This window comes from Pantherophis guttatus, chromosome 1 (assembly GCF_059756535.1).
Source record: "Pantherophis guttatus breed Tessera chromosome 1, ASM5975653v1, whole genome shotgun sequence".
NCBI classification, from domain to species: domain Eukaryota; kingdom Metazoa; phylum Chordata; class Lepidosauria; order Squamata; family Colubridae; genus Pantherophis; species Pantherophis guttatus.
The window spans coordinates 151,699,982-151,721,548 of record NC_142063.1 but is presented as its reverse complement, the minus strand read 5'-3'; the positions used below and the strand labels follow the sequence as shown (position 1 = coordinate 151,721,548).

Genomic DNA, 21,567 nt, shown 5'->3' with positions numbered 1-21,567 from the left:
ACAAATTAACGAAAGAAATAAAAGAAAAGGAAGATACAGAATACTATCAAGTATGGACTAAGTGGTACGATTGTTTCGTGATTAGGGAAAGTAAATGTGAATAAAGGATGCAGAGAAGAATGTGATCAAAGTGTAAAATATTGTAAATGAATAAAATTAGAAATAAAGGGATGATAAAGATAATGATAATAAAGGATGGGAAAAAGGGGGAATGTATAAAGTAGGAAGTAAGAGGAATGAAATTGACATGTTAAAAGAAACACATATTATGTGTTTGTGTTATGTATGTTGTGTTGTGTTGTTGTAGTAAAATCAATTTTTAAAAAATTTAAAAAAAAGAAAGAAAGAAAAATCATGCTAGGACTTATTTTCTGATTGGGTCTTATTTTCAGGGAAACAGGGTAGCTGTTATTTAGTCCCCATCTAAGTAGAGTTTACTTTCTGTATTTTCCTTTAAGTGAAGGAAATAAAGCATTAAACTAAGCCATTGTTGCTGAAGGTTGACTTTCCATGTCATGATTCCCATAGAATGCATTATAAGATATGGGCTATGTTGGCACAATACTTTGTCCCTAATTAAACATAGTTTCAGTCAGGACACTTTTCAGAGTTCATTTAACACTGAACCATGACACACTTGCTGTGTTTCAGAGTACAATAGATTAAAATTTATGCTATTTGTTAAATTTATATGCTGTCCCTCGCTCTTTCCAAAGTGACTATAAAATGTGCGCTGGGGAAATACAGCTCCAAAATCAAAGATTCTTGCCACTTTTAATCCTACTGATTAATAGAGGCATTGTGAATAAATACATGCATACATATGCTGTCTCCTTTGTTCTCTGTTTCCTCTCTGTTCTGCATATTCCTGATTAGAAGACTAATTTTCTTAAGTTCTGCCTATTAACCTACTCCAGTGGGGAAAGTAGTTTCGTCTCTTTTCTTCGCCATGAAGGCTTTATATTGGAGCATGAAATGTGCTTACAGTTTATAGGAGCTTGTGGATTTTAAGCTTCAGATGCTAGCTACTCTATAGTAAATAGCTTGGATTCTACTCATGTACCAGGAAAACCCAAGGCCAGGGGAAGGGAGGGGTGGCTGGGTAAAACAAAAGTCAGGGTGACAATGGCAACCATGCGATCAATGTTCTGCTCCTTCTGTATGTGTGTTGACATCATGTCCATGTACAAAGAATTGCACGAATGTGATCACTATCTTGACATTTTGATATAGCAATAGCACTTAGACTTATATACCGCTTCACAGTGCTCTCTAAGAGTCAGCATATTGCCCCCAACAAACGGACTCCTCATTTTACTGACCTCAGAAGGATGGAAGGCTGAGTCAACTGTGAGCTGGTCAGAATCGAACTGCCAGCTGTGGACAGAACTAGCCTGTAATACAGCATTCTAACCACCATGCCACCACAGCTGCTGGTGGCAAGAGGGCTAGATATTCCACCTACCCTTGGACACTGCTGTCACACACATGTGCTGTGCTTGTGAATGAACTGAAGGATTCCAACCTTGTCTTGTGCGATCACAACCAGGGTTCTACCCCCGCAGATTAGTTAATCCATCCTGATATCTTTCAGAACTGCTCTGTTTCAACTTCCAGCATCTCAGTCGGGAAAAGCTTTGGCAGCCCACTTACATAGTAGTCCGTTAACAAGAGTTCGAGCTTGGTCTCTGCGGCAGTTACTGACATTTCATTCACTAACATCTGCACGTCCTTGTCAGCTTCTGCTTCAGCGACAACACTGTGAACCTTTGCATGGCACTAGAATGAATGACAGATGAGGTTAGACGGGGGAATGCTTTCCAGTAATATTTAATTCAGAGTAAAAGAATGTGGAATTAACATACCGCAGTGAGGCTTTGTCCAAAATGAGAAAGAAGCTGGCTGTAACGATGTAATGTATTGCAGAGAAGCAGGAGTCTGTCTTTCTCAAGGTCAAGAATGCTCTGGGGGAAAGGGAACAATGACTACTCCAGATGGAAAGAAACAATTAAACTTGATAGTCAGAGCAGTTACTTCAATCTTACTCAGCCGTTAGCCATTAGGGCTTGTATCTAAAGTGAATCGTATAGAGTTGAATGGGTCTTCATTCACACAGATTATTTTAGAGCAGGGGTGTCAAACTTGATTTCATTGAGGGCTGCATCAGGGTTGTTTCACCTTGGGGGGGCGTGGTCAGGGGGAGTCATGTCAGCTTGACATCACTTGTGTTGGGGGAACCTGGGGTGGCTCGAGCACTCTGCCAGCGAAAACAGGCTCCTGAGCTCCATTTTGGGCTGTGATGGCCTCCTGCAATCCTCTGCCAGCGAAAACGGAGCCACATGCAGCCCTCCCGAGCTCTGTTTTCACTGGCAGAGGCACCGCGGGCCGGTCCTTCGCTGTCTCCAGGTCAGCCCCGTGGGCCAAATCTAAGCAACCCGTGGGCTGGATCCGGGCCCTGGGCCTTGAGTTTGACACCCCTGTGTATGAAAGTAGTAGGTGAGAGTGTTAGATACATATAATAGGTACTCTTCCAAGGAAGAGTAAATTCTGATCCTGGTAACCAATCCAGTTTTGATTTTGCAACATTATCCTGGGACATGTATATTTGCCTTTGCTCAATCAGTCAGTCAAACAAATTCTGAATGTACAATATATCAGGGCTCCAGAATTTGGTCGTGAATTGCATTCCCTGGTCTGAGATGATCCTTCGTGGGATGCCTTGGAGGCGGTAGACGTTGGTAAGAAACATTTTCGCCAGCTTACATGCCAACGGGAGGCTTGGAGAGACTTGCTTTGGGTTTGCTTTGAGAACAGGTTAATAATCATCCATATCAGTGGTGGGTTGCTCCCGGTTCTGTCCGGTTCTTTAGAATCAGTACTAAAAGCAGTGGAAGGCTCCGTCCACCCACCCAGACATCATAATTGACAATCTGTGCATGTGCAAAGCAAGCACACATACACTCTCCTGTTGTGAACCGGTAGCAAAAGTAAGTAGAACCCATCCCTGATCCATATAATGGTATTTCCATTACCCTCTGGGAGCTCTACAATGAAATCCATGGCTATTTCTTCCCATGGTCGAGTGGGACTAGCCATGGGTTTCAAGAGGTCCGAGGGTTTCCCTGGCTGCACATTGTTGCACAGACTGTACAGCTCTGGACATAGTCCTCTAGGTCTTTTTTCATTTTTGGCCACCAAAATTGTCGGTGTCAATTTTGTTCTCCCTCCCTACATCTGCCTCCCACACCATGTATCTAATGTCCCTGCCAAGCCTTCCCTTGACTAGTTCTAGTACAGCTGGGCAGAAGATTGTAGTTAAGCATTCCCTAGAATTTCCACCCATCGGTTCCAGTCCTGCTAGAAATATCTGTTAGAGAGGTTCATTCTGACTCAGAATTAATTTCATAAAACTTCCCTGAGTAAGGCAGATGCAAAATCAAATCTTGCTGCCTTCTAATCAGTGCAAAAAAATGCAAAATAGTAATCAAATATGATCTATCTGCTTCTATAATGTGGTGCACCCAAGTCAATAATGAAACATAGTTCAAAAAACCAGATGAAGAAAGGAATGCAATTGAAATTAATTAATTCTCCCTCTCTCCTCCCTCCCTCCCTCCCCCCCTCTCCTTTATTTCCCTATGGAGCCTTAAGAGTTGATTCTAAGATTACTTCAACGATGCTTTTCTGGTTCACCGAAGCCATCCATTTGCACTAACAATAGAGAATGCCGTTTGCTTGCACATTGTTAAGAGCTGAAAGAAATAGATCCAAACAATCACTTGGGAAGCAGCTTGAGCTCAATCAAAAAATAAGCTGGGGTTTGGATCGTGGATCTTTCTGACTGTTACGTAGGTGTGTTCCTTTTAGCTAAAGAGCACTGAAGGAGTTGGATAAGATCTAAGGATGTAATTAAAGACACAGAAGCTCTCAGTGGAGGTGGTGATGCTCAACAGCATTTAATTAAACTGCTCCAAGAAAAAAAAAAAGAGAAGATTTATGGCCAATGTGTTGATTTTTTTTTTTTTTTTAAAAAGCACTTTTAACAAATCTCGGTATTTTTATTATTTTTTAAGATTCTGATCTAGTTCACAATGGTCATTAATCTGATTTTAACTAAGTTGGACTCAACAAGGTATATACTAAGGAAAAAAGAAGGAAGGAAGGAAGGAAGGAAGGAAGGAAGGAAGAAAGAAAGAAAGAAAGAAAGAAAGAAAGAAAGAAAGAAAGAAAGAAAGAAAGAAAGAAAGAAAGAAAGAAAGAAAGAAAGAAAGAAAGAAAGAGTCCAGGAGCCCTTTTAGTCAAGCGAGAGTCTGACATGACTACACACCAACTATGGAGCTATTTATTTTAGCATTTTAGCAAGACTTGCAGGCAAAAGGACAATGTTGTCAGTCATATAGAATCATGGAGTTGGGAAGGACCTTGGAGATCAGTCCAGGATCCACTGGACCATATCTGACAGACAACCCTTCAGCCTGTCTGAAGACTTCCAATAAAGGAAAGCTCATCATTTCAAGCGGCAGTCTGTCTGAAAGTTTCCCTTGACATCTTCTTTGAATCTACTTCCTTGTAGTTTTAGCTCACTGCTTCTGGCTCTGCGCTCTGTGGTAATCCTTCAGGTATTTGAACGCTGCTGTATCTTTCTGAGGTCATCTTTTCTTAGGCTAAACATATTCATCTTCTTTAATTTTGCCTTAAAGGTAAAGGTTCCCCTCGCACATATGTGCTAGTCGTTCCCGACTCTAGGGGGTGGTGCTCATCTCCGTTTCAAAGCCGAAGAGCCAGCGCTGTCCGAAGACCTCTCCATGGTCATGCGGCCGGCATGACTAAACATCAAAGGCGCACGGAGCGCTATTTCCTTCCCACCAAAGGTGGTCCCTATTTTTCTACTTGCATTTTTTACATGCTTTCGAACTGCTAGGTTGGCAGAAGCTGGGACAAGTAACGGAAGCTCACCCCGTTATGCAGCACTAGGGATTCGAACTACTGAACTGCCGACCTTTCGATCAACAAGCTCAGCATCTTAGCCACTGAGCCACCGCGTCCCTTGTTCCTTACGGAATGTTTTAATGTGAACATGTTGATTTTAACTATTTGTGGGCAGGGGAATGGGAAAGCATACAAATACATATTAAACATTTTTTTTTATTTTTAAAGCTAATATGTATGCACAAAAACAGAAGTCAGTCCAAGCCAAGAATTTATATTTCACTGTTCATTCTGTTCTTAGGAAATAAATCTTGGGAACAGCATGAGCTATGGAAACAAAGCGTATCTTAAGAACATTTATGATGCTGCAAATCAATATGCTTTTATCACGTGGTCCTCTTTCTTGCCAGAAACTAAGGGAAATAATACATTACCTATGAAATTCAAATACATTCGATTTTACCAAAGATAGGTAAAACTGTCTTAAAAGTATACTACAAGACAGCAAACCTCTGTTGGCATGTGAAGAGATCTCTTTATGTACATGTGTGCCCTTTATTCTGTCCTCCAAAAATTGAAGGTAATGATGATGAAAATCTGACATAGATGGGAAAAGAAGCTGAATCTGTGGTAACTGAGGATGAAAAAGGAAAAATTTCTTATCCTTGCTCCAAAGCATGGGTGTCAAACCTGTGGCCCATCACACGCTGGCCACGCCCACCCCCAGTTTAGCAAAGGAGAAAAAAAGTTGTGATACGTCATGTAACAGCATCATGTCATCGCGAGTTTGACACCCCTGCTCCAAAGAATTAGTAGCAGCTCTAACTTCTTGCCTGCTGTTACCTTCAGCTTCGCATCAGGCTAGTGCTGGGAAAGAAAAAGTGATTATCCTTCCATAATTAGGAAGTTGTAGATGGTTCTCTTACAAAGGGCCCAAGAGCTTGCTCTAAGTATTTGGAGAGTTGTGATCCTGGGAAGACTTTTTGTCATGGGACTATGCAGGATATTTAAAAATAAAATGAAATTGCTTCATCTAATGATGCCTGCTCTCACACACAGTTCATTATTCTGGAATGGTGACAAAAATGTGTACGAGATCTCCACCAGTACAGTTAAAATTATTGAAGCTTTTAGGTTGGGTGTGTATATATATATATATATATTTGTGTATATATATATATATATTTTCAACAAAACAGGGTTTAAAGTTATACTTTTGGGGGCCTTAGATGTTTTATCTTGAACGCACAGCTGTAAATCAGGAGGTGCCTCACGGAGTTGCAAATCGAACTAGAATATAATTGGAAAAGGAAAACAATATGCCTTGTTTCCAGCTGAAGAAAAGCTCAGTAGAGACAGAGATAACAATGCTAGAAAGAAACTTCTGGTGACTTGCCTGGTGCCCATTTTCTAATGTCTGCTCCCATTTCACACGAGTTTCACAGGCGGTTAAGTTCTTCTTGTAATAGTCTTCATCTTCCTTTGCCAGTTTGATAGCAGATTTTTCTAGGTTTCTGAGCAACTAAAATGAAAATATAAGTGCAGGGGTTTTTTTTTATAAAGGGTAATTGATTTCACCCAGCAGGAGTATTGCTTTCAAAGCAGGTTAATAGGTGAAAATTGTATTTTATCTGGACACATGCAAAGAAGGAGAGGAAAAAGCAACATCTCTGTAATCACTAAGATTTACCAAGTAATGTAGAAGAATAGGTGTCAGGAGAAATGTGCTATTACAGGCTACGGAAGTGCTGACAGATACTTCCCCAGAAGGTAATTAGCAAGCAGGTAAGTGTTCCTCTGGGAATTGAAGATCCTGAGTCAAATTACCTGTCTACCTACTCCACCTTATTTATATAATTTTATTTATTTATTTATTGGTTCAATTTATATGCCGCCTTCTCCGGAAACTTAGGGCGGCTTACAATGCGTTAAGCAATAGCCTTCATACTTTTGTATATACCTGCTTAGTAGGGCTTTCGCCCCCCCCCCCAGCGGTGTTCTTTTTTATACAAAGTCAGCTTATTGCTCCCACAAACCGGGTCCTCATTTTACCTACCTCGAAAGGATGGAAGGCTGAGTCAACCTTGAGCCTGGTGAGATTTGAACTTGCAGTAATTGCAGGCAGCTGGTGTTACTTAACAGTGCTTTAGTCTGCTGCGCCACCAAGGCTCTTCAAATAATGTCTCAATTTGTCTGAAGACATACCTTTCTTTTGCTCTTTGGGGAAGCCAATGGGTGGGAGCTTTCTGTATTGCGGAAAAGTGCTTCATGGTCCTTGGTCAGTTCTTTTAATTTCTTCTTGGCCTATCCCATAAATACACCAATATCAACAGAATTCATAATCAGAGTGAATATGACAAGCCATGGTAAGCAACCTCTTACATAGATGCTTTGTTTTTCCATGTCTTGGGCATTGCATACAATCCAAACCATGGTTATTGGGATATCAAAAGAGGGTGAGTACAACTGTGGGACTGAAGCTCTACTCTTTTTAATGCTCATTGGCTTAATGACTTTTTTTTTACACACACACACACACACACACACACACAAATACACACACACGCACACACAGTGGCTTGCAATCTCTGGCTTGCTGATGATGACATTTAGATGAGATCTATCCGTCACTGCCCTGAAAATAGTAAATATTTTGTTGTTGGATACTGGTCAGTGTAATATAGGGGAGAAGAAAATGTTCAATTTTTAAAGAAAATTTTAAATTTTTTTAAAGAGTTGTGTCCACCAGATTATTAATTTTTAAGCATTGAAAATGTTTAAGTCACTTATTTTAGAATCACCTTCTTTTCTTCTCGCAAATTAGAACCCAATCAGCGAGTATCTTTTTTTGTAGTCATTAGAGACACCCACACTTCTTAGGAAGAACTTCTGAATCTCATTTAGGTAAATGGAACCATTGCAGCAGTTTGCAATGGATGGATCACTTTGAAGTATTTTTGTAGGAATAAAAGATTGAAACTTGCCTTTAACTGTTGACGCCAGTTGCTGGTAACTGCTTCGGCTGCCTTTTCAACGGTATTATCTACCTTGTGGAGAGAAACACCACAATCAGGGGGAAAAATAACTGTTCATTAGGTTTTCATTTTATCTATGGAGATTCTCAGTCATCCAGGTCATGATTGTCCCAAAGGTGATTTTTCAAGAGGCAATTGGACTATCTGGTTTCTTGTAACTGCTGGTGGGGTCTCTCTTCAGAGTTTCATATGTAGCAGTGTCCTTCAGAAGATTACTCACCTTGGCCTTGCTTGTAGTCATCTATGTTCAGGATGACTGTGCTGAAGAAGCTTCTTGGATGAGAAGCGAAACATCTTCAAAGAAAAGCCAGAAAGTCCAGTTGCCTCTTGAAAAAGCACCTTTGGTACTTTGGGGAATATAACATAATATATTTAGTTATGTTGGACTTTTTAGCGGAAGGTAAGTTCTAAATCTTAACTTTTTAAAAAAAGCTTATTTTTTTTACAATAGAATAGATAATGTAAAACAACCCCCCCCCCCAAAAAATCCAAGAGAATAACAGTTTGCATTTCTTTCAGTTTAGGATTTGCCAGGAGTATGTGTCTACCACGGGTGAAATCCAGCAGGTTCTGACAGGTTCTAGAGAACCAGTAGCGGAAATTTTGAGCAGTTCAGAGAACCGGTAGCGGACATTTTGAGTAGTTCGGAGAATCGGCAAATACCACCTCTGGCTGGCCCCAGAGTGGGGTGGGAATGGAGATTTTGAAATATCCTTCCCCCAGGAGTGGGGAGGGAATGGAGACTTTGCAGTATCCTTCCCCTGCCATGCCCAGCAAGCCACGCTCATAGAACCAGTAGTAAAAAAATTTAGATTTCACCACTGGTGTCTACCATATAAGAAAGAGATGGGCTACCTTGAATTTTTTAACCTCCCCCACCTCTCTACATGGACCCCAAGATTTACTAAAGAAATACGTTGGCAAAAGCTTTATAGTGAAAGGTGTAAGAAAAGAGAGGGGGTTGAGAGAAAAATGAATTGCACTGACCGATATATACTATTGTGCACACCATCCTAAACCCTCCACTTGGTGATAAACGTAATGGGAGATCAGGTTGAAAATGATATCATTGTTAATCTATCGTTTTCAACTTGATCTTCCATTATGCTTATCACCAAGTGGAGGGTTTTTCATGTACCATGTTTCACAAGGTGTCCATTTTACAGTATCTTAGATCAAACAGATCACAAAGGACAGAATGGGTACCAGTATCTCTTTAGGTTAGAAAGACTTTTTACCTCAGAGACCTTTGAAATATGTGGCATGCCTTTATCTTTATTTTTTATTTTTATTTATTTATTTATTTTTATATACTGCCCTTCTCCGGAGACTCAGGGCGGCTTACAATGCGTTAAGCAATAGCCTTCATACTTTTGTATATTTTATACAAAGTCATTTTATTGCCCCCACAAACCGGGTCCATCTTGTTTTGCTAGCTCACACAATTGTTGATTGACTACTTAGAATCCTAAGAGGTAGAAACCATGTGGTAGATGCTTTGCCTACAAGATGCACAGTATGGAATAGATCATTGCCACAGCATAGTCACATTGTTTTCACCCAGTAAATGCCAAGGCCCTCACTGAAATTTGAAGCCTATCCCAGTGTGAAATCCAATATTTTTTACTACTGGTTCTGTGGGTGTGGCTTGGTGGGTGTGGTGTGGCTTGGTGGCCGTGGCTTGGTGAGCATGGCAGGGGAAGGATACTGCAAAATCCCCATTCCCTCCCCACTCCTGGGGGGAGGTTATTGCAAAATCTCCATTCCCAACATATTCAGACCTGGGAATGGATGAGATTCAAATGAAGGATGAGTGGGGGAGGGGGGGTTTCCATCAAGAGATATTTTGATGACAATTTGGGGTACAGGCTTGGATCCTAATCAGTGTCATGGTAGGCCCAAATACTGCAAGCAAAATGTTGCAGTACATTAGCAGAACAACAAGGTTTATCTGAACTCACTATTTTTTTCTTCTTCTCGTGGTCCTGCAGGATACGATTCATTGGGTTTATTGCTTCTGTCTGAATGGCTTTGCCAAGCTTTCTAGACGCAGGACATAAAATATATACACCTATGTTATGAAAACTTGCCTTCTCGAAAAACAATATCATTTGCCAGACAACCACAGCAGAAATGATTGTAAATATCACCCATGCAATCTCCGAGGAGGAGGCAATAACACTAAAATGTTTATTGTAGAAGTTTGAAAGCCCTTCCAGGCCTCAGTAGACTTTGAATAATGAAGCAAGTTGTGCTTACCTGTGCAAATCTGATTCAGATTTCAGCTCCTCCGAAACACAAAGCGAAGTACTATGAATATAGCTAAAGAAAGACCACGGGAAAAAAAGGAGACTTGGGTTTTTATTTCAGCTTCCGAATGAGCGAGTTAGAATTCCTAAGAACCCAGAAAATATGACCTCTTTACTAGGTGTGGGTTTACATTTTTGTATGATCTATTTTGGAAATCTGAGACCCAGGCTAATTTCGTAACAGTGGTTTTATAAGATGAATCACAGATGTGTATTGCTTTGCAGAAATGAAACCTAGAAGCAGGCTGGCTATATTTGAAAATAGTTTTGTATGGCAAAGTGACACCCGAGTGATGTGCAGCTATTGTGAGGACTGCTTCATTTTTTTCCAATATTGGAGCAGTTTGTTTCAATTCTATTATGCACATAGAGCAGAAGGACATTCTGAGATCCCAAAGTAGAGTATGGACTGTTGAATGAACCCCCTTGTATATTTTTTTCAATTTGATCACTACCGTTGAATAATAGTGGCATAATTTCCCTATTTTGGGATGGGAAACAGAGACAAACTCCAATGAAAGCTCTATAATAGCTACATTTTTTTTTTGAAAATATGGAGAAGCTTCCCAACTTTTCTGTGAACCTCTCCCTGCAAAAGAGAAGATCCTGGTTCCATTCACATGCACTTTGACCAAGTCTTTTTTTGCTTAGCCCCTCAACCATGTCTAAATACAATTGTTTCTAACAGAGATTGACCATATCTGATATAGGGTATGGATGCAAATGAGAAGAATGATTCCCATTTGTTATTGAGGACTATTATTAATCCACAAAAATACTATAATAGTCAGTGGTGGGCATCAATATAAATATAAATAAATATATATATATATATATATATATATATATATATATATATATATATATATATATATATATATATAGTGACGTTTCGACAAAATCGCATTCTGGCTGATGTTCTTGGTTTCGTGCTTATGGGCAAACTGTGTGAGAACATGAGAAGATGACGAATGCGATTTCGTCGAAACGTCGCTACTACCCTTTTAAGGATATGTTTACAATTACACGGGAAGAAACCCAAGATATTAACTGTACACACATATATACCCGATATGTTCTTTACATACAGTAGTTTATACACTGCTCAAACAACTAAAGGGAGCACAAAACTACTGTATGTAATGAACAAAGTATTTAATAAGGCTATTTCATTCATTCAGATCTCGGATGTCTTCTGCGTGTGTTCCCTTTATTTTTTTGAGCAGTGTATATATATTAAAAAAGTAAGTCAAATCTCACATCATCATTTTAGGTGAGAATCCTAAACTCTTGTAATATTTGGTAACATGACCCAATTTTGGTTGTTTTAGAAACATTTTTAGGGAGCCTGCAGTGTTCCTGTGGTTCCTTGCAATCACCTTATTAGTAACCATCATGCATGGTGGTTCTCAACAGCTTCCAATTAGGATGCAGTTGCTGCAGTTCTCAAATGGGAAAAAAATCAAGAAAAGCCGGTCTCAAGCAGAGCAATTCTTTCTAATCGTCAGAGCTCTTGAGTTTATACCATTTGGTCAGATTATGTAACTGCAGCACGTCCAGGAAGACAGATTTCCCAGAAAAGAAGACTACTTGTAATCTTGGAACTCCAACAGCCACCAAAGGTAACATATCTTTATACCTTAAAGAAAATCCTGGACCAGGGGTGGAGGAAAAGAGCGTAAAAGTATAGTCAATACTTACTTCACTTTTATTTTAGTCAGCATTTTGGCAAGCTTGTTTGCCAATTTCTCCAGTCCTTTACCATATGTAATCTCCAAACTAGTTCTGTAGAGAAAAGAATCAATGGGCACTCATTCCTCTTAGAAGTTAAAACTTTGGAAACTTCACCAAGGGAGGAAAAAATGAGCATTGTGAGTGTGTATATGGGGAGGGGGGGCAGCTAGGGTGGGGAGAGAAGGGGAAGTGTGGAGACAAGAATCTATACAGCAGGAGTTAAAATAATACAGTAGTTTCAGCCTTGATCCAAACTGTGCTAGAGCCTGTGCAAGCCAGAATCTTTTGCTAAACAGTCTAATAAATCTCACAAAAGTCAGACTTGGAGGAAGTTGAATAATATGTGAAAACAAAATGGACAAATCCACCAGTCCAAAGACAACATTACAATGCATAGCTTCTGAAAAGTCTGAATCAGGGGCACCCACAGAAATGTTTCCATGGGCAGAAGGGAAAAATCAAGGCTACTTTGGAGGCTATGCTTGCAATTTGTATATCTGTATTTCTCTCTCTCCCTCTCATCTCAAATGACATCTAGGAATCTAGGATTATGGCTCATCAGTGTAGGTTGGCAAATGTCCTTCCTTGCCATTGCAGATGTTTTCAATCATGTTTATGGCACAAAATTAGAATTGACACTTCCCTTTCTGAAAGGGTTTCTCAACTAGAATTCATACATGCCTTTAAAAAAATTGAAAGGAAAAAATTTGATTTTTTAAAAAGAATAAAATAAAATGGAAAGAAACTGAACACAGAGAGAAATTATGCTTTACCTGTAACCGCCAATTCATTCTCTCTGCAACATGTGGAAGCAGGGGGGAGGGACAGTTCATTTCATTTCACTGTACCCAGTATTGGTTTTAACCCTATGGATGCACAGATACCCCACCCCCACCCTTCCAAAACAACAACAACAGTGAAGCAAAATATTTAACCAGTTCCAACAAGTCATTTAAAAGTGGTTTGATTGTTGCTAAGTTTTTAAGAACATAAATACTACCAAAATGGTTTACACTCTAATTCAATAAATATATATTTTTTTATTTTCAGACAGCATGAATGCATCACCGATGGATAAGTAATGATTTAGTAGTGGTTGGAAGGATGTTAATGGGATTTTGTACCTTGTTTCAAAGAGTACTTTTTCTTTTACAGACACCTCTCTAGGGGAAGGATTTGAACTTTTTCAAAACAACCAGTTTTCCAAAAATCCCTTCCTCTTCCAATACATGCCGCTCCTTGTACTTGACAGAAACTATCTGTCATTCTGGAAATGTCATCCTTCCCTGCTGCTCTGTAATTCATGTCACTCAGCAGCTCATATTAAAGTCGGCACCGCTCTCCTAAGAATTCTCATTTGCACTGTCATGAATCAGTTATGCCCTGTTTGCCCTCAGCACTCATGTAATTTACATGAGAAAATTGGTTTCCGTCTCTCAGCCACTCTTACTGGCTTTGACTGGAACATAATTTATCAAACATGCTCCTTGAATGAGGGTGGAGTAGGAGAGGACTATGAGAAAATGTATAGGACAAATAACGGGAAGACAGTTAAAATAGTTATTACAGCCAGAGGTGATATAAGTGGATCCTTGGAAGGCACTGATCACAGATCTGTATACTAATTCTGACACAGATGTACATAAGTTGAGCAGTTTCTCTTGTTTATTCTTGATCTGATAATAGCAATAGCAATAGGACTTAGACTTATATACCGCTTCACAGTGCTTTACAGCTTTCTCTAAGCAGTTTTACAAAGTCAGCATATTGCCCCCAACAATCTGGGTCCTCGTAAGTTACAATTGAATATCTAAAGCAGCCTCTGTTGAAATGCTCTGAAGGTTTGAGTAATGCTGGGTCTCCATGGGTATCTACACTATCACAGGTGAAAAAAAAACACTTAACACACCCTTCAGGAAAGCAGCATACAACTCGGGGATCACAAGCTTTGCAGCCAGACAAAGTTCACAGATCTTGTTATCTTTTGTTTCAAAGGCTAAGATGGCAGGTGGTGACACAGTGCCTGAGAGCAGTGATAAAATCCAATTTTTTTTACTACCGGTTCTGTGGGCATGGCTTGGGGGGTGTGGTATGGCTTGGGGGGCGTAGCAGGGGAAAGATACTGCAAAATCTCCATTCCCACCCCACTCTGGGGCCAGCCAGAGGTGGTATTTGCAGGTTCTCCAAACTCCTCAAAATTTCCGCTACCGGTTCTCCAGAACCTGTAAGAACCTGCTGGATTTTACCCCTGCCTGAGAGCCAATAGGGAAGAAATGTCTGCTTAATTCACTGAGATTAAGAATTTTGAAATCAATTTAAATGGCAACTTTGAAACAATCCTCAGTTGAAATCAGAGTAGTCTAAAATAAATACCTGGGGAGATCCCCGTGTTCTAAGATGCAATGTAGAATTGAAATGTTTTTTTGATGAATTGGTAGAGCAGCTATGTCTGACATTACTCCATTAAATTGTATATCTTGATTCATTTTTTACTTCAGTTTTTTTGTGAAAACACAGCTCTTGTGCATAAATGTATGACTTACTGTGTTATGTATGAACGTAGGCATTGTACTTTATTCAATAAACCATGATTAAAACCAGCCATGACTTACTGCAATGTGCGAATCCAACTAGTTATTGAGCCAAATACTTGCTTGATTCAGAATCAGGCTGTTAAGAATAGTTCAGCTCCTAAAAAGTTGTGCATTTTATTTTCTCAGTATTAGGTGTGGGGGGAACCTTCGATGCTCCAGCATCTATGAAAGGAAGAGCAGTGATTTTTGTTCAATTTCATTCCCCCCACCTTTAACTGCACAGATGGTAAAATGCTTCATTCTATTTATAAAAGCATCACTTTTATAAAGACATCTCATACAAAGGAAGTCCTAAGGTTTAAGATGCAAGACAAATCTTCAGTGGAGTGGCAATTGCTTTTTGAAAGGTACAGCTAATGAAAACCATGGTGCTCAAAATATTTGACAAGAAAATGAATTGGGTTTTCAGGATGAAATAAGCTGCAGCTAAAAGTCTTCCCTCTCTCTTCAGTGATAAGTACATCTTAGTAAATCTTATGGAACTTTTGTTATGGAATATAAAAAATCAACCATAACTGCTACAAAAAGTGTCTTCTAACCTAGAGATACAACTGATATGAAGGAAGTAGCATGGTAGATTTCAATTAAATGTCATCCATTTTAAATTAAATAGAACCGTTTAAAATTATTCCATATTGAAATCAGTAAAGCATGAAAATTATTGCCAGAGTTTCCCATGTTGTAAGATGTTATTCAGAATGAAGGTGTGACTATTCTTACATAATTCCCATCTCCAGAATGAAACCAGGTAGGATGAACCAAGCTGAAGATCTGATTCAATGGTTCCCATGCCAATCAAGCCTGGAAAAATGTGGCCCTCCCGATTGGTTGTTAGATTGCTGCTTCGAATGTTTTCATTCTGTCTCAATGATGGCTGAAACTGCTTGGGACTGTCATCCAACACAATTTGAAGACTATAGGTTTCCTAACTAGGTCATAAAGTGAACTTTAGAGAAAGAATATTCTAGATTGCCTTTTGAGTAATCGAGTAATAAACCAACAATAGGGTTCAGATTAACTGTTTAACTGGGTTTGCAAGCTGGACTGGGGCCCGTTTTGGGTGTCGTATGTTGGAGATGGCTGATAGGATAGAAGAAGATCTCCACCCTCATGTCCTCTTGGAGTTTAGTCTTTATTTAATCTTTCATAAGTTTAATTGTTTTATATTATCTTTTTTTAACTTTATCATTCTATAAACCGCCCAGAGTTGCTGCAACAATGAGATGGGCAGCATGTAAATTTAACGAATAAATAATATATAAAATGTGTCAAGTAACTAAACCTGCAGCAGAGTGACATGTGGAGCACATCAAATAACACTAGAGATGATCAAAATAAATACAGCAATGGGGGAATTAAAGCAGCTGTCACCCAGAACATGTTTTTTCCCCTTATTACAAGAGCTATACAGTATTGGCTTTCAATTAATATCTGAACTGAATTCAAAGGTCTCCTGTTTAAGGAGCCCTGTAGAGTTTAGAAATGGGGTAATTCAGTAGTGAAATCCAATTTTTTTTACTACCGGTTCTGTGGGCGTGGCTTGGTAAGCGTGGTGTGGCTTGGTGGGTGTGGCAGGGGAAGGATACTGCAAAATCTCCATTCCCACCCCACTCCTGGGGGAAGGATATTGCAAAATCTCCATTCCCACCCCACTCTGGGGCCAGCCAGAGGTGGTATTTGCCGGTTCTCCGAACTACTCAAAATTTCCACTACCGGTTCTCCAGAACCTGCTGGATTTCACCCCTGGGGTAATTTATAGACAATCCTCTTCCATATGAGTTACCTGCTCCTTATAATCATCCACAAGACACATTGATCCAGTATTCACTCCTTTTTCATTTAACAGAGCTTATTTATTTATTTATTTATTTATTTATTTATTTATTTATTTATTTATTTATTTATTTATTTATTTAGTGTCACCTTGCTCATTTTGAAATAGATAGATATATGCTAACTAGATGATAGATTTCATTTGCATCAACAATGTTCTGCAAGGCTTGTGGGTTTCCCCATTGGCTTGAATTTGCTCCACCATCTCTTGAAATTCAGTTGATGTAACACTCATAGGTCTCTAAAAGGGAATTCCGCCTCATTAGCTCAGATGTGTTTTGTGTAAGACCAGTGACATGGAAGCACCTCCCTCATTCCAGTTGAAAAGACAAGTCGGGTTGATTTGAACTTCCTTGGCTCTTTGCAAGGTATCTGTGGAAATGACTTTACCATCCTCTTTGCCTTCTCTTCCTCTGGCATTTTCTCTAGGTCTAGGAGGTCAAAAGTTTTGATTTCCCTTTTAAATTAATCCTCCTGTATGGCTATTTCTGCAAATTCAATTGTGGTTAATTTTTACTGTCAGAACATGCCAGCTTCTTAAACAAATGGACAGTCTTGTAGCCAATCACAAATAGAAATAAAAACCTTCAATTATTTTCCCTATAAGATGTGGCTATGCATGTTTGGGTAACAGAATACGAGAACACACTATCATCAAGCCAAATATCATGCAAAAGAAATAAAATCCAGATATATAATATTATTCTGAAACTTGTCTTTTCCCTGGTTACCAGCATTAGCTGTCCTGGTAACCAGTGGGTGAGTATATTAAACACTCCTTGCAAACAATGCAGAGTCTCATCTTAAAGCCTGCTCTATGTGACAGCAACTCTCTCTCTTCCTTCCCAATTTTGAAAACAAAAACAAATTCAGTCGTAGGATTTGTTGCATTCTTTCAGGCTGTTCATACATACCTCTGTTGAAGGATAGATAAGAGTTGCTTGCAGTAATTATCTCCATTTTTAGAATACCCTTTCAGCGCTTGGTATGCCTGATCATGCTGAAACACAGCACAGGGACTGAGTCACTTAGGAGGTTTAACATTTTGCAATATTTCAAGCCTACGCTAGTGTGATCAGCTATGTTGTTCTGGCACAAAGCATTTGGAATTGTCTGTACCTGCATGGGGTATGCTATTGTGTGTTTGTGTATGGTGGGGGGGAAGAGAGGAATGAGTGAGTGGCAATGATCCTTCCCAGCAGGACACATTGGGAATAAAGGAGTGAAAACTTAAAAGAATAACTCATTTCGAAAATGGATGAACCAATGAGAATACATACAATGCCCAGATTTGCGAGTGTCCGTGCACAAGAATTTCAGCTATTCAGCTGTAACAATTTTCAGTATCTGACATCTCCACCCAAGAAACTGAATGCCCGGCCTACTCACAAAGAGATGTATTTACAATATCACCACACCTTTTTTTTTTAAGCATCCACACAAGTGTACTTGCCTACTCAATTTCCTCCCTCTTTCAAAAACACCAGTTTTTCTGTTCCTAATGTATGAATGATGTTAATTTTTGAAAGGATTACAGCATTAATAAAACTGAAAAGCGCAAAACAGCAGAACCTAAACCAGCTTGTATCCACATGTAGTGGATCCAGATCAAGCAGAGAAAGACAAACGTTCTGCTAATTCTATCCAAAAATCCTTGTAGACTTTCTGTGAAATATTTGTAACTTCCAAAAATCAAAAAGCAATAGCACTTAGACTTATATACCACTTCATAGTGCCCTCTCTAAGCGTATTAGAGATTCAGCATATTGCCGCTCAACAATCTGGGTCCTTATTTTATTGACCTCAGAAGGATGGAAGGCTGAGTCAATCTGGAATGGGTCAGGATCGAACTCCAGGCTGTGGGCAGAGTTAGCCTGCAATACTGAATTCTAACCACCGCGCCACCACGGCTGAAATACATTTGATGCTGTAATATATGAATCTTATCCTCAAGGATGTTAGTTTTTCCTCACTTGTTTTTGCAATGCATCTACCCAAAATGAAATTTGAAACATGACACAAGATTGAGGGTGTGTTTCTTTCAGGCTGTCCTCCAGTCAAAATCACCCAGTGATGAAGCTCAGAGAAAAGAGTTGGAATCCTGCGGTGATAATTGGTTGAAATAAAGTTTCTAGCAAGTATCAGAATCTCTTACTGAGGCAGGAGACAAATGTGACCAAATCCGTGATTGAACAACAAGGAAATTTTCCCATTACTAGGAAGGGCACTGTATTTCATTCTCTTTTCTCTATAGCTCTTTACACACCAAAGAGTTGTTTCAAATAGTCGGAGGAAATTTCGTCTTTAACACTGTCTGTAACTTTTTTGCAGCCTCCTTCTTGACCTGCCATTTGAACAATAAGTGTAGTTTTAAACTGGAAAAAGTTAGGCATTTCTGATGTAGGACACAGCCTACGCTAGTGTGGTTGTTTTTTACTGTCAGAACACGCCAGCTTCTTAAACAAGTTGACAGTCTTGTAGCCAATCACAAATAGAAATAAAAATCTTCAATATTTTCCCTATAAGATGTGACTGCATGTTTGAGTAACAACATTTTTTATTGGCAGAGGGATATAGGAGGTCTTATAAATTTGGACCTGCTTTGAAAAGGGGAAAGGAAACTGTTGTTGCAACAGATTTGTCAGATACTATGTGTTTCTGTCCTTTCTTTAATTCACATTTTTTTCAATGTTTTTGTTTAGTTTTGTCTCTGTTTAATTTTTTTCATTTGGGTTTTGTGTTTTAACCTTTTCAATAAAAAATAAAATAGGTTGGTTTTTTTTTAAGGAGACCTTCAGATGGTATGTCAGGGGTGCAATTCAGAAATGGCCCAGGGCAAAATTATATTTGGTTAATTAAACGTCACATTAGATTACTTAAGCTTTGTTAAACAGATTGTTCCTGTATATTGGATAACTCCCCCACCCACTGGTTATTTCTGGTTGCAGGTTTTGGAGGAAGTCTGCCAGCTTTTCCCACAGATTTCCCACCTACTAGCTTCAGCAAAGAGAGGAAGAAAGGAGTTATTCTAGGAGAGGAGAGGCTGAACTGGGAAAACAGGGCAGAAGGAGAATTCTGGCAAAGGTGTGTTTTTAACACAATCATTGTGGAAGCTATTGTGTGATGTTACCCATGTCACAGAAGCATGGGGTCTCGCGTGGTTAGGAAGCTAGGTTGGAGGTTATCAACAGTGGTGGGTTGCCCCCGGTTCGGACCGGTAGTAAAACCGGTGGGAGGCTCTGCCCACTGACCCCAACGTCATCAGAACGCTTCTGCGCATGCCCTGCTGCGAACCAGTAGTAAAGATAAGTAGAACCCACCCCTGGTTATCAAGCCCTGTCACGGGGCAGGGTGAGCTCTCATCTTTCGTTCCAGTTTCTGCCGGGGACATAAAAAGATCCCCCCAACTAGGCATCCCCACCTCAGTGATGTCACTGGCTAATCCTTTCAACCTTGCAGTGCACAAGTGTACTTGAAGTACACTTCAAGTGTACATTTTACACAAATGTAAAAAAAAAAACCCCAAAACAAAACTTTCAAAACTTCAAGAATGCCCACCAGCCTCAAAGTTGAGACTTAAACCAACAAACAAAGCATTCAGGAAGGTCCTATGTTGCTTGTGCTCTTTCCCACTGGGTTTCTTCTCCTGCACATTCTTTTTATCTTTCATAATCAACAGCTTCATTTTTCCACGATGGGCTCTAGTCAGAAAATCAAGATGCCAGAAGTGAACAGTAATATCCCTCAGCTTTTGATATGCCCAGAAGGAATGGAGATGCTCATTATTAGCTTAAGGAGTGAGTGAGGAAGTCGGAAACAGAACATCTGAAGAGTAAAAAGATAAAGAGGGAAGGGTACTTAAGAGCATGCAGGAATCTATGGCCGGCTGCTCAATCCAGAAGCCAGCTTCCAGGTACTGTAAGAGTGCTCAACAAGTCCTGCAGGAACAAGGAATTCTTCCTGCTTGCCTCCAAGCCCTTTTGAAACTTTCCCCTTTCCAAACAGACATCCAGTCTTCTGGTCAAAGGGAACAAAACAGAAGGAGAGAATTGCACAGAAAGGCCCATGTTCTACTCACCATGCAGCCAGCAAGTGGGTTCTTCATTCTGAGCTGCCTGCTATTGCAGTAGCATTTCCAGTTTGCTCTAAGACTAAGGCTGGGTGTTTCACGGCAAGCAATTAGGTAGGTCAGATGAGCAAAGCAAATACAAAGTAATTAAGGGACTAGCCCAATGGGTGATCGTTATCTAATGTGCTTCCTGATAGACAAGGAAAAATCAAAAGGCTAGAAGCAGCTTGGAGGGTGATTTCTGAGCATTTTTTTAAAAAATCAGCCTGCAAACAGAGCACCACTGTAGAATGAAAAGTGATCCCGCAAGGGTTGAGTGAGCAAAAGATTGGGTTAGAACTGACAGCCTTCCCTCGTAATTCAGTTCCTCGGTCATAAATCTCAGTAGGTGACTCTGGACCAGTTATGTGTCTGAAACCTTTACTACTTCATTGATGGTAAACTTGAAGCATCCATACTGGACTGCACAGAAGAAAGCCAGAAAATAAAAGTAGCAAACTCTTCTGTCCAAGTTTTCCAAGAACCAGCAGCATAACTGAATTATATTGAGTAGCTGTCCCTGATTACAACTTCCACAACCTCTCCCCCGAAGTACTGCAGATCCTCCTTTGATGTGATTCCATAAGCACAGGAAAGTTGTTTTAATTAGTGACATTTTCTACTCTTGGTTTTTTTCCAGATAAAAAATTCAGAAGTAAATGCTAGACCCAAGCAAAAAACAAAAAAGCTTTCTTTTTGGTGTCCTGCTTCTTAGCTTCTCGTTGGATCAAGGTAGCTGATATTCAACTCAATTCAACTCCCAACTCTTAAGCATATTGTTCAGTCTGGACTCATGAAAAGGGCCATGGGAAGCACCCAAAGAAGGGAAGGATCATAGGTCAATACCTGTGAGAGATGTAGATGGCAAAAAAGCTGCCGATGAATGTTGGATAGTCCTACTGCCACATGGGCCATTCTTGATATCCACAAGGAAATGTGTCTTATTCCTTATGGGAAACAGCTGAAGACAGGCATTTCTGCTGTTCCCTTCCCAATCTTCCCTCAACACACCTTCCAAGCACATT

At 39.8% G+C, this 21,567-nt stretch overlaps 1 protein-coding gene across 5 annotated transcripts in view; it reads right to left on the bottom strand.

Moving 5' to 3' along the window:
• NOSTRIN (nitric oxide synthase trafficking) overlaps positions 1 to 21,567 on the bottom strand; it is a 38,014-nt gene extending 16,447 nt beyond the window's left edge. The window contains exons 1-10 of one of the 5 annotated variants that reach the window (XM_034426845.3): positions 20,513 to 21,567; positions 17,349 to 17,434; positions 11,975 to 12,058; positions 10,224 to 10,286; positions 9,926 to 10,007; positions 7,914 to 7,976; positions 7,135 to 7,233; positions 6,326 to 6,451; positions 1,866 to 1,964; positions 1,654 to 1,779 (exon numbers count right to left, since the gene is read on the bottom strand). In XM_034426845.3, coding sequence (XP_034282736.2) covers positions 1,654 to 1,779; positions 1,866 to 1,964; positions 6,326 to 6,451; positions 7,135 to 7,233; positions 7,914 to 7,976; positions 9,926 to 10,007; positions 10,224 to 10,286; positions 11,975 to 12,058; positions 17,349 to 17,434; positions 20,513 to 20,539 — 855 coding nt within the window. In that variant the 5' untranslated portion in view covers positions 20,540 to 21,567. The remainder of the gene's footprint in view (positions 1 to 1,653; positions 1,780 to 1,865; positions 1,965 to 6,325; positions 6,452 to 7,134; positions 7,234 to 7,913; positions 7,977 to 9,925; positions 10,008 to 10,223; positions 10,287 to 11,974; positions 12,059 to 17,348; positions 17,435 to 20,512) is intronic. The other 4 variants (XM_034426871.3, XM_087882010.1, XM_034426880.3 and 1 more) reach the window with 4 other exon arrangements.